Source organism: Bison bison, unplaced genomic scaffold, assembly GCF_000754665.1.
Source record: "Bison bison bison isolate TAMUID 2011002044 unplaced genomic scaffold, Bison_UMD1.0 scf7180017864105, whole genome shotgun sequence".
NCBI lineage: Eukaryota > Metazoa > Chordata > Mammalia > Artiodactyla > Bovidae > Bison > Bison bison.
In genome coordinates this window covers 849,239-861,804 of record NW_011494677.1, presented here as the reverse complement: position 1 = coordinate 861,804, position 12,566 = coordinate 849,239, and the positions used below count along the sequence as shown (strand labels likewise).

General features: G+C 44.0%; 1 protein-coding gene across 5 annotated transcripts in view; it reads left to right on the top strand.

The window, feature by feature from the left end:
• The first annotated feature begins 1,630 nt into the window (after window positions 1–1,630).
• Window positions 1,631–12,566, top strand: part of LETM2 (leucine zipper-EF-hand containing transmembrane protein 2) — a 20,858-nt gene continuing 9,922 nt past the window's right edge. For 2 of the 5 annotated variants that reach the window (XM_010838761.1, XM_010838764.1), the window contains exons 1-7: window positions 1,631–3,180; window positions 4,866–4,946; window positions 6,139–6,592; window positions 7,166–7,309; window positions 10,154–10,291; window positions 10,697–10,897; window positions 12,083–12,202. In XM_010838761.1, coding sequence (XP_010837063.1) covers window positions 4,900–4,946; window positions 6,139–6,592; window positions 7,166–7,309; window positions 10,154–10,291; window positions 10,697–10,897; window positions 12,083–12,202 — 1,104 coding nt within the window. In that variant the 5' untranslated portion in view covers window positions 1,631–3,180; window positions 4,866–4,899. Of the gene's footprint in view, window positions 3,181–3,878; window positions 4,020–4,865; window positions 4,947–6,138; window positions 6,593–7,165; window positions 7,310–10,153; window positions 10,292–10,696; window positions 10,898–12,082; window positions 12,203–12,566 lie in introns of all 5 variants that reach the window. The other 3 variants (XM_010838762.1, XM_010838766.1, XM_010838765.1) reach the window with 3 other exon arrangements.

Below are 12,566 nucleotides of genomic sequence, written 5' to 3'. Positions count from 1 at the left end.
CCAGACTGGCTCCCGCCCGCCCGCTGTCAAAGAGGAGCTCAGCGTCCCACCCGGCGGCCTCAGACCGGAGCCCGTTGGGGGCCAAGCCCGGACGGCAGTTCTTCTCAGACGCCTCCCGGGCAGGCCTCAGGCCCCCGCACGCCCGCTTCCTGCTCGCCCCGCGGGCCCGGAGGCTTGTGGGTAACGGGGGGGAAAGGCGGCGCAACCCGCACCCCGATCCCGAGGGCTCCCCGCCCATCACGTGCCAGGCCCTCGCCTGCTCGCCGGCCACACCTCCGCTTCGAGGGATGGGGGCGTTTGTCCTCGTCCAAGCTCACGCACGCAGGAAGGAGAGGGAGGAAGCGGGAGTCGAGATTCTCTGTTACCCTATATCCACACACCCCCACCCCATCCTAGGAAACTTATGTGAAACAATAAAAGGTCTCAGTGCGTGACACGGTAAACGAGTCTTGCAGGAGTGTGACGGTTTGGTGATATTTCCTGGGGCCTGGGGATAATGACTTAGGACGCGGCAGCGCAGACGTGAATGTACAAAGGAAACACAGGCAGCGAGATGAGGAAACCAATACTCGGTTCCGAGAATCATGAAGTCATATCACCCACTAGACGTTAGACTCTCCACCGACGTTACAGTGCGGGACCTATTTGGTACTGTTACGGGCAATTCCTGCTATCTTTATCTGTAAATACCACTTAAACAGGAAATTTAAAGAGTCCTACATATCAATGATTTTCATGGTTACTAATTATGGATTCGTTTTTAAAAAGCACCACCCTGTTAATAATGCTAAGTTATGATATTCAGGATTAAGCATCTCCATTACTATCCTTAACTATTTATACACCTATACTTGTGTGGTTGCTATGCTTGTGATACCAGAAGTTAAAGGAATCAATAAAAGCACATTTTTCTTTGTTTTAAATGTCTTTTCAGAACACAAGTCTCCAAAGGTGATTCGTGAACTTATTTCCAATGTTTGATTCTATCTCCTGGAAAGAGAGGTTAAATTGGTCTTTTTTTTTCTTTCCTAAGATCCTTTCTACCTCCATCTTCTTTTCCACCTTCCTGTATCTTTCTTGCTTTGTTGATAAGCGGTTTCCTTGGCCTGACACTTGGATTGTCCCCTTGAGGAGAATGTGGAAAATTATTCCCAGGGATTTTATTTTAATCTGCTTCTAAAGCTGTGCTGTCAAGAGTTTATGTGAAGTAAATGCACAGTCTCTTCCTGCATAAGATATACATTGTCAATAATATTTGGTCTGGAGCCATATTTAGGGAAATAACTTAAAAATAATAATTTCTATTTTTAGCATCTAACATTAGGTTCAGACATGCTTTCTCTTCTTCATAGAAAGTGAGCAAATAGCTCATTAAGAAAGCAACCTACAATTCTCAGGGCCAAGGTTAGGGAGGAAAAAAATTGTTTTTCTCTTCTGAAGATTATATTAAGAAACTCATTACATGATAAATAACTTATCCTGAAAGTAAAAAAAAAAAAAAAAAACCACCCACCAGGTCTAGTAACAGAAGGCAGACACTGCTTTGAACCAATGGATTTCAATAAGGAAGATTCTTAACCCTTCCCTTTTTATTTTTATTTTTATTTTTTAACCCTTCCCTTTTAAAAATGGGATTGCTGACATATGGCCATGGTAGAAAGTCTAGCTCATCTTTCAAATACTGGGTTTGGAATCGCTCATCTGGTTTATGAATACTTAATGATTTTCACTGTGCCTGGTTGTAAATGAATACAATGCATGAATAAGAATAATTTCCCGGTATAAAATGTCTCCCAGGGAACTGAGAGGAATATTTTTGCATCTTTTATGATCTTTTCCAGAAAAGTACGTGTGCATGATAATGCAGTGATTAATTTATGAAATTAATGTGAAAAGTATACCTACCTAGCCTTTTAGAGTTCAAAATTTACCATTGGGAATTTTCAGGGAAGGAAAGGTACAGAAACCAAAGCTTTATAGATTTTAATTGTAGAAAACACAGAACATGAAGGGAAGCCTTTATGTGGAAAGTTGGCTATCAGACATGCACAATGGGCCCTCTAGTGGCCACACCGAGAAGTTTTGCCCATTTAACACAGTTCATCTATTTGGTTATTAGTTTAAAAAAAAAAGCTTTGGGGATTAAAAGCTGCCTTCATTTTTTTTAAAGAATGAAATTTTATACCCGTCAGCTTTTATTCTTCAAATGCGCAGCCCAGATGAGTAAAGTTTGTGGTCATTCACATGTTAAGAGAAGCCTTCGTGTGAAAGCGATTCCTTCCTGTCTGGTGTTAGTCAAAGGTGACCCACCAAAATTGTTTTCCTTCTAGAGTAAGATAAAATGGATGGGTAGAGGTAACTGGGGAGCGAAAACATTTTTACATCTTTCACGTTCCGAAAATGACTCAGTTCCCCAACCTGGGAACTGAAGTGCCCCCAAACCTGCAGTGTCACCGCACGACTACTATAATATACATTTTAAATACTGAGATTTCTACACTATTGAACATAAACAATGTCTGTCGAGATAACATAAATAAAGCAGTTTTCTTTAGTGGAATTCATATTTCCATATGCAGATTTCACAATATTCCAGTTTTTGACCCTAGAGATAGGAGAGGAATGTTTTCCTCACCATTCCGGCCCTTTCTGCCATGCCCTCTCCCTGCTATTTTCCCCGCCCGCAGTTGCGGAGTTGGAAGGTGAAGGGGGATACATCAAAGTGATGTAATTGCTGACTCCCAGATGGTTACCATGGCGACTATCAGGCATATTATGCTACTGGTAGAGTAAAAGCTTCTTCCATCTAGTCTTCAAGAAAGGGTTTTGGGGGTGGGGGAGGGATGTGAATCCACAGCCTACAGAAGAGGGACAGGCAGGGCTGAGCCTCCCATCACAGACAACTCCTTAAACTAAACCTGGTAGACGAGTCGTTTCGCCGGTGGGAACCGGACTTCTCTGCCTCCTGGGCTGCCACCGCGAAGGACGCCCTCGCGCCCCAGAATCTGCGAGCTGATTGGCGGGTGGTGTCGTCACTCACAGTGACGTGATGGCAGAGGAAAGAGGTGGAGCCATAGAGACTTGGCTTCTGGCCCTTCTAGCTGGGGGAGCCTGGGGAGGAGGGGCATTGGGAAGGCACTGGAGGACTGAGGCAACCGTTCCGGGAGCCGGCCGGAGGAGGTAGGGGCGGGCGGGCCAAGTCCTCAGGCTGTTACTCGGTGGACCGCGCCCGCCTGTTTTCCTCCGGAGCCCGCTCCTCTCCGTATCCTGCTCCTCCCATCGGTGCCCAGATTTCCCCACATCTTCCCGGCCCCACCCCGCTCTCTCCTCAGCCCCTGACCTCGGTCCCCTACCCGCGCCCCAACTTTTGAGCTCAGCCTCCACCCCCCGCTCCTGCGCTTCATTTCCTCATTTCTTTTCCGCCCCCTGCGCCCCGATGCTCCTCGCCTTCCTTCCATAAACTCGGACCGCCAAAGCTCGTGGTCCCACTGCCCGCATCATCCCCTTTCCAAAAAAACAAAGACCCCCCCCCCCCCCGGCCCTACCACAGCAAACACAGCCCATCAACGCACAAGGCGCACAAAAGCCGTCTTCTGGGGAAGCCGAAGGCGCCTTTTGCCCCAGTGTCGCCGAGAATCAGAGGCAAAGGTAACCCAGAGAGCCTGGGGCCCGGGTGAGCCGGAGGCGCTGTGCGGAAGCGCAGGCGGGGCTTGCCGACGGCCCCGCCCCTCCCCGCCTCGGCCCCGCCCCACCCCGGGCCCGACTCCGCCCCACCCCGCCTCGGCCCTGCCCCGCCTCGGTCCCGCCCCGCCTCGGCCTCGGCCCCGCCCTCCTGGGAAGTGGTTGCTCAGAGCAGAGTAACTGTCCCCTTCCAACAGGAGACGACATGCTCTTGGTCTGGGTTCAGATGTTCTGGAGTATCATTTGAATTCTTGTTCAAGACGTCAGCTCTATGGTTGAGATTTCTGACCAGGAGGGACTGGAACTCCTTTCCCAGCTGCAGGAAAACAGTTGACAGTGTGAGAAACTAATTCCCTTGCTGCCTTTGGCTGAAAAGCGCTGGTAGGATGGTCAAAATTTTTGGCAAAGCTTATTTAAAGGTTTAAAGCTGAGTTTGGGTTTCCCTTGTGGCTCAGCTGGTAAGGAATCCACCGGCAAGGCGGGAGACCTGGGTTCGTTCCCTGGGTTGGGAATATCCCCTGGAAAAGGGAAAGGCTACCCACTCCAGTATTCTGGCCTGGAGAATTCCATTGACTGTATAAAGACACGACAAAGAGACACGACTGAGCGACTTTCACTTGGGCTCTTTGGAGAATCGTTAGCATAGGAAACCAGGCTTCCTCCCCTTTTGAATTATTAGTAGGTATCTTGCATATTTTCACTGATGAGTATTTTCAGTCTTTAAAGGTTTGGCAGCAGCTTGGCCAAGTAAGGAGTAAAGATAATTGAAAACAAATGCAGAAGAAAATTTACTGTCTACTTGTAATTTTAGGCTACAAATAAGTGTGTCTCGATCAGTTTCTTAGACACTTGGCAACCATTCAAGTAAATTACTAAGTACTATTTACCAGAAATCAAAATATCTCTGAAGACCATAACATAATATGAACATCATTGTATTAGAGATCATTTCTATGTGTGGGGATCTAAAAGTACCATTCTCAAATGCAGGGCTAAGAAAATATTACTCCTGATTGGTGGAAATGAAGAATGAAATTGGAAATGAACTTGAGGGAGATTTTACACTTTGAATAGAATATGCAAATTTTCTACCCTTGAAGTAGTTTATAACACTTAAATCCTAGTATCTGAATAACTGGTATGTTTTTAAGGTACTGAATTGTTTACTTACTCCTTCTGCCCAGGTCCCTATGTTGACTCATTGAAAGAAATATAAATATGGCCTTCTACAGTTATAAAACAGTCTTAGCTATTGCCCGGACAAGGTAAGCCTTGGGATTCCCTCCTCCCTCCACTATTTATATGAACCTTATTTTTCTAGATGGAAAAGATACATGTAAAAGGATAGACTCAGTACACAATTAAAGCTTTCTTGGTTTTAATTGTGTTGGCTTTTAGGAAGCAGGCATTTTAATGTATTTAAACTTATCCTAGATTTTCTATATGCTTTAGAACTCAAGCTGAATAATTTGTAAAAGTGTGGAACAGGTAAGATAGAAAATGTAATGGCTTTACAGTGACACCACCGTAACTGATGAATGTTACATGCAGCCCTTAGATGTAAAAAGGAGTAAAATGGCTGGCAAGCAAGCCAATCCTAGGGCTTATACTTGCCGCAGTACGGTCTGTTATCACTTACTTATTCCAAAGAATATTAACTGAGAACTTACTGTGTGCCAAATACATTGTACATTTTCCCTTTTGGCCATTCAAAAAGTGCTGTATCTTGGCAAAAATAGTCTGAAGGAATGGAAAAAGCCATCTCTTTGCGAAAAGAAATCTCTTTGCCAGAAACTTTCTTTTACCTAACTAGGTCTTATTTTTATTTTCAAACAATCTGATGTGTCAGTTTAGCTGAAGATTGTGAATTGTTGCAAAACTGGAATGTAGAGATCCCTGGCTGGGGAGCCTAATTCTAATTCTTATTCCCAACATTCCTTAGGAGTCTTAGATGAATAACATTTCAGCTGTAAGTCCTTCTTATTTGAAGGAGTCCCTGGGCACTGCATAGACAAAGCAGTATTATGTGATTGGTTAATCCCCACAGGGACCATGAAGTGTTTCATTCAAACAATATTTCTATCATCAGTAGAGTAGCTGAAAACAAGTGTACAACCTGCTTAATGACAATAGAGACAAAACTGTCACACATAGCCCCGATGGAAAAGTGTTTGCTTTTTAAATTAATAGTCACAGAGTTTTCTAGCTTGTAACACAACAGTTATCCTTAGGAATTAACTTATTAATATATCTCACAGAGTGTATCATTCACCCACAAAACATACTGTTATTCGTTTGGGCTAAAAAGTTGTATGTCATTCATTCAGGAACATGATCAGCTTTGAAAAATGCAGGATTAAAAACGATTGTTTTATTTTTACCAGATAAAATATTTCTTTACTCTTTCATTCTGTAATAGTATGTGCTTGACTTAGAGGCTGTTGGTCTTTATTCCAGATTCCCTAGCCATTTTGTCCAGCCTATCAGCTCTTCTTACTCCCCATCATTTGCATTTCTTCACTTGCCAGATTCCCATTTAAACAAAACCTATATGAAGAACTATGGAAGCAAAAAGTACTCCCATCCAAGTCAGTCAGGCAATAAAGTACTTCATTTACGAGCCAGAATCTTCCAAGAGCTGCACACTTCAACTTGCTGGTTGCAGGAGGTCCCCAATAAACATCAGCAGGAGCAAACAGCAAAGAAGCCTCAGGTGCCAAGCCCTCAGCCCACGAAAGAAGCGGGCATGAAGATTAAGGAAGGAAAGCGATCTTATAGACAAATAATTATGGATGAACTGAAATATTATTACAATGGATTCTATTTGCTTTGGATTGACACCAAAGTTGCTGCCAGGATGGTTTGGAGGCTGTTGCATGGACAGGTGCTGACCAGACGAGAGAGAAGAAGGGTAGGCAAGAGTCATATTTGAGAAAGAAAATGTAAAATTGAAACCAACTGTTGATGAACCAACTTTTAAATTCCTCTGAAAAAATCCCAGAGTAGGAGTAGTAATTCACGGTGAGAACCAGAGTTTCTGACTTATCTGCAACCAACTTGCTGTATACCTGTAGATGGGCTCTTAAAATATGTGTATAGTTGCCCATGGAATGGTTATAATTGTGTTTTCTAATTTCTCCAAGGAGTTGAGAGGCTTCAAGTTTGATCTGTGCATCTGGAGTAGAAACTGCTGTTAATGTATTAAGTATATGCATTTGAAAAACCAATTGTAACAGATACCATGTTATTAAAGTACTGACTTAGATGAAAGCTCAGAGATGCCAATAATATGTTTTGATTGTCATAGATTTCCTTGAAGATATCCCATAAACATTACTTCTGAGCTAAGGTACAGAGGAAAATCCGGCCTTTCCATTTTATAAATAGCTGCCTTGGGTTTTTAATGCTTTCAGAATTGAGGCAGACTTTTGTTTTTGGCATGGCCAGGAATAATGGATATTTGCATATGCCTTTAATTCTTTAGCTGCTGAGAACCTGTGCTGATTTCTTCCGCCTGGTTCCGTTCATGGTGTTCATCATCGTCCCCTTCATGGAATTCTTACTGCCAGTGTTTCTGAAACTTTTCCCAGAGATGTTGCCATCAACTTTTGAAAGTGAATCCAAAAAGGTATGAGGATTTTGAAAGATTTTAAAAGAATTAATAGAGTTTTATCTTTTTAAGAGCAGTTTTTAGGTTTACAGAAAAATTGAGCAGAAAGTAGAGAGGATGTCCAGCTACCTCCTGACCCCTGCTCCTATTTGCCCTATAAATTTTTTTAAATTATTTTTTTCAATTTATTTTTTGGCCACACAAAAATTAACTGTGACTAGATGACCAGCAGGCATGATTTACTCAAACAGACCCTTGCGTGCTTATGAGTAGCTCCCGAGCGGAGGGTGTCCTCCTCCTCCTTTGATGGCCACTATGAAGGTGAAGGGCTGGCCAACCAAGGCAGCGCCTTCATTCTCTCCATCTTGGCCACTCTGCCAGACAGACGGATGAAGGCATGGACTCCGCCCCATGAGAGAACAAAGAAGGCAACTTTTAAATCAGACTGAGACATGTCTCCCTGCCTCAGTGACCATGGAAATGACAGAATAGTAGAATTTTACAACACTGTTTGAAAGGCATTCTGGATAGAAGGACTAGCGTTTAAGATGCTTTAACAATATAAAAGTGTATGACATAATCAGAGACCACCAACTGGTCCTCTGTAGTTGGAGCAGGGAGCACCAGGGGATCCATGGGAGAAGATGAGACTCACATACTGTGCTGGAGTCAGGTTGGAAAGTATCCACCACCCTCAGGAATTTAGACTTTGACTATGTTGATTGATAGAAGGTGAATGCAAAGCAGAGGATGAGGAAAAAAAAAAGTGGTCTATATATTAGATCAATCTAAATCACCTAATCAATCATGATTAGAGCTATATTTTAGGAAAACAATTTGCTGGCAGGAAGGATTAAAGAGGACAGAGCCAAATGAGAATCAGCTGGAATGTTATTACAGTAGCATGAGAGAGAGAGAGGGAGGACAAAACCTGAATTATAAGTTTCATCAGGAGTAAAACTTTGAGGATAGGTTTAAGACAGATTTAAAGGGTAGAATCAAATTGCAATATTTAACTGCCTGGCAGTGGTTTAAATTAGTTTACTTACATTTAAAGTAGTCAGGGTCTAGGATTAATACCATGGGATTGGGTTTTTTGTTTTGTTTTGTTTTTGGCTGCACCATGTGGCATGATAGATCTTAATTCCCTGACCAGGGATTGAACCTTTACCCTCTGCAGTGGAAGTGCAGTGTCTTAACCACTGACCTGCCGGGGAAGTCCCCAAGGAACTTGTTAGTGAATGCAGAAAGAGGTGGGGGATGAGGTAGTGGTTTGTCTAAGTATTCCTCTTTCCTCAACATTGCTTGTTTCCTAAACATATGCACATACATATCATGGCCACAGTATTAGAAAATACTTTCTCCTTTGCTTTGTTCCATGAACAGAGGGAGAGAGCAAGAGAATGAAGATGAGTACCTAGCTTTCTGCTTACACAAGGTCCCAGCACCATGCACTTCTCTTTCATTGCCTGATATACTTTTACATTAATTTGTGGAACTACCTGGAGAAGGAAATGGCAACCCACTCCAGTATTATTGCCTGGGGAATCCCATGGATGGAGGGACCTGGTGGGCCGCCATTTATGGGGTCGCACAGAGTTGGGCACAACTGAAGCAACTTAGCAGCAGCAGCAGTGGAATTGCTGGTTTATTATTGACAATGTTTGTCTCTCCCATTAGACTAGAAGTTTCCAGAGGGCAGGAATTCTTACCTGTTGTTGCCCATTTTACCCTAGCACCTAGCGCATGGTGAATGTTCAATAAATAGATGAATGAAACCGATGGTTGCGTGAGTTTTAATTATTGTATTGCCATTGTGTGATTCTAGGGGGCTGATTCTTCTAAGGTATTTCTAAAAAATAAAAAACGAAAAACAATGATTGCTATGATTTGCTTGTCATTAGAATCTCTTGGGCAACTTAATGGGGGGGATTTCTTTGGAAGGAATGATGCTAAAGCTGAAACTCCAGTACTTTGGCCACCTCATGCGAAGAGTTGACTCATTGCAAAAGACTCTGATGCTGGGAGGGATTGGGGGAAGGAGGAGAAGGGGATGACAGAGGATGAGATGGCTGGATAGCATCACTGACTCGATGGACATCTCAGTGAACTCCAGGAGTTGGTGGAGTTGATGGACAGGGAGGCCTGGCGTGCTGCGATTCATGGGGTCGCAAAGAGTCGGACTTGACTGAGCGACTGATCTGGTCTGATCTGATGTATGTATATAAAACACATTTATTCCTGTTCCTCTGTATGTACCCTGATCATGGTTATTTTGAAAATACTACCACATTATATCTCTGATAGTGAACTAGAATTTAGAATTAGTGGTTAACATATGTCTTAAGAGTATGCATTTAATTCCCTTCTACGTAGTGCTTTGTTTATATCTGTTATAGCACTTTATTATCTTGTAATTAATTGTGTTTGTTTTCTTCTTAACCTGTAAGCTTCATTAGCTTAATTTCCTAGTTTGGTTTGTGGGCAAGGAAAATCTGGGGTCACTCAGACCAGGGGTCAGCTTGACCAATGACCTAGATGGTTTGCACCAGGTTAAGAGATAGTGTGTATTTTATTCTAAAGAGTGACAAAGTCTTCCACTGAGGGAACTATTTTGAACCCATCCAATATTTATGATGATTGCATTAGTGAGAAAGGTAAGATTAAGGAGAAAAGTTGTAAATCGAGGCTACTTTTTAATTTTCTCTGGTTTTCACAAAACTCCTTCAATTAGGTTTAACAAGAATATTCATTCATGAAGTAGAGATGACAAGCAACAACGCCACAGTTATGTTTCTCTCATCTTTATCAAGTTGTAATCATGAAGGATTAATTCTAACTTTTTCCTCTTCCATCATGAAGGAAGAAAAACAGAGAAAGAAAATGGCTGCAAAGTTGGAACTAGCGAAATTCCTTCAAGAAACGATTACAGAAATGGCAAAGAGGAACAGGGCCCAGCTGGGGGACGCCTCAACCCAGTTCTCCTCCTATGTCAAACAGGTGTCAGTCTTTTATATAAAACCAGACAACTCCATGTCATCACGGAGCTTCCAGATTGTTCCTCATCTCTGAATTTGCAAATATCTCAGTTACAGAGATACAGTATTTCAAAAATTTATGGGAGTTTGCAGAAAACCTATCTTAAAGCCATCAATGCTTTGAAGATGTTAAAAACTACTTAGAAAAACAGTACAATGAAACTCAAACTTTTGAACGTCTCCTGATGTTCAGTTGATTTAGGCTGACTTCTGACAGATTTTTTTTTAACTCCTCTTTGTAACTCAGGGCCCACTTCCAGACATAAGATAGAATCCATAAATGCGTTGGCATCTTTCACGTGGTCTACAGGGAAGATTCTTTAAGCAGGAAGCAGGTTTTTATTAGTCCCTGTGTCCCACTGCCTAGGTCCAGACAGGCCACAAGCCCAGCACCAAGGAGATAGTTCAATTTTCCAAACTCTTTGAGGATCAATTGACCCTGGAGCACCTCGACCGACCTCAGCTGGTGGCCCTTTGCAAACTGCTGGAACTGCAGTCCTTCGGAACCAACAATCTGCTTCGCTTCCAGCTACTGATGAGGCTGAAGTCTATAAAAGCAGATGATGAGGTAAGAGCTGAACTACAGCTGGAGGGAATTAGCCTGGCCTTGGGAACTGTCTTAGGGTGGCTCTGTGACAAAGTGCAGTGCCTTCTGTTCGGTCTGCCTGGAGGCTGGTTCTGGCAGAATGAGTGGTCTGAGCAACCGCTGATAACCTGAACCTTGATGACTCACTTTCGAAGTTGCCTGTTGGGCTCTTGAGAAGGTCTTGTAAGCAGTGAGTAGCTTGGATGTCTTAGCTGGGGCTAATCAAAACCAGTTAGGACCCATGGGGAAGGAACAGCAGCTTAGTAGATCCCGGGGAACAGCAGATCTCACTGCCAAGGACAGTGCTCAATGCCCACCCCTCCCCTGCCGCCCCCCACACTTGCCCTGTGCTTCCTTCCCTTGGATCTTGGTGAGCCGCCCTGGCAAGAAGGGGTGGCCAAGGACCACCAAGGAGGGAAGGAAGGACCCCAACATCTTCAGGAGTAAGGGCACCATTTGGACTGTAACTACTGGTTAGTGTCCTAACAAAGTGGAAAGAATGTTTCTTGAATCTGAATTAGCTGCTTTAAAAGCATTCTGCCTGAGGGAGCAGGATTCCCAGAACTGAGAAGGCAGAATCCCATTGGCCCCATTTAGATTTCAGTGGTTGCTTTCAAAACTGTGGAATAAACAATACTGGTCCCAGAAGTCCCATAGTTTGGGGTCTTACCAAGTAGAAACTGTGTTATTTATTGAAGGAGTTTTGAGGCCCAGGGAGTTGGGGCTGTTCTTACGGGGTTGGGGGGTGGGGGAGGAATATTGCTGGGATGTGCAACAAATGGTACATTGAAAGCGTTTCAAATGGAATGCTTTTCTAATGAGTCTTAAAGTCGCCACTCAAGGGAAGTGGAGTGGAGCTGTCACAACCAGGCGCAAGGCAATCAAGAGGGAGAAACACCTTGGGGTCAGGCGGTGGAATTCTATAAATTTCTGATATTATTCACACCTGTTGGCAGGATTCCCTTCACCTCCACCACTGCACCTCCTGAGGTCACCTGGCTTTACTGAGCACCTGGCCTTTGTGGCAGTCAGCGCAGGGGACAGAGTGGGAAAGCTAGCTGATTCTGCCTTTCCCCTGACTTGTAGGAATTGAAGGATTAGGCAAAACTGGAACCAAAGGACCTGATGCCATTCCTTCTGTTTGTTTTTTTTTTTCTTTTCCCCCAGGTAATTGCCAAGGAAGGGGTGAATGCTCTGAGTGTGTCGGAGCTCCAAGCTGCCTGCAGGGCCAGAGGGATGCTGTCACTGGGTCTCACTGAGGGGCAGCTGAGACAGCAGCTCACAGAGGCAAGTGGTCGCTTTCCTGGGCCCTGTTCCCTGGAACTCTCTCCCGTCCCGTTTGTGTGTCTGCTCAGTTGCTTCAGTCATGTCTGACTTTTTGCAACCCTATGGACTGTAGCCCTCCAGGCTCCTGTGTCCATGGAATTCTCCAGGCAAGCATACTGGAATGGGTTGCCGTGCGCTCCTCCAGGGGACCTTTCTGACCCAGGGATTGAACCCATGTCTCTTATGTCTCCTTCATTGGCAGGCAGGGTTCGTTATCACTAGAGCCATCTGGGAAGCCCCCCCTCCCCATTTTCAGGCCTTGTTTTTAAATTTCTGCCTTGCCATCTTACCTAATTGGCCTTCTTTGGCAGAGCCATGGGCCGCT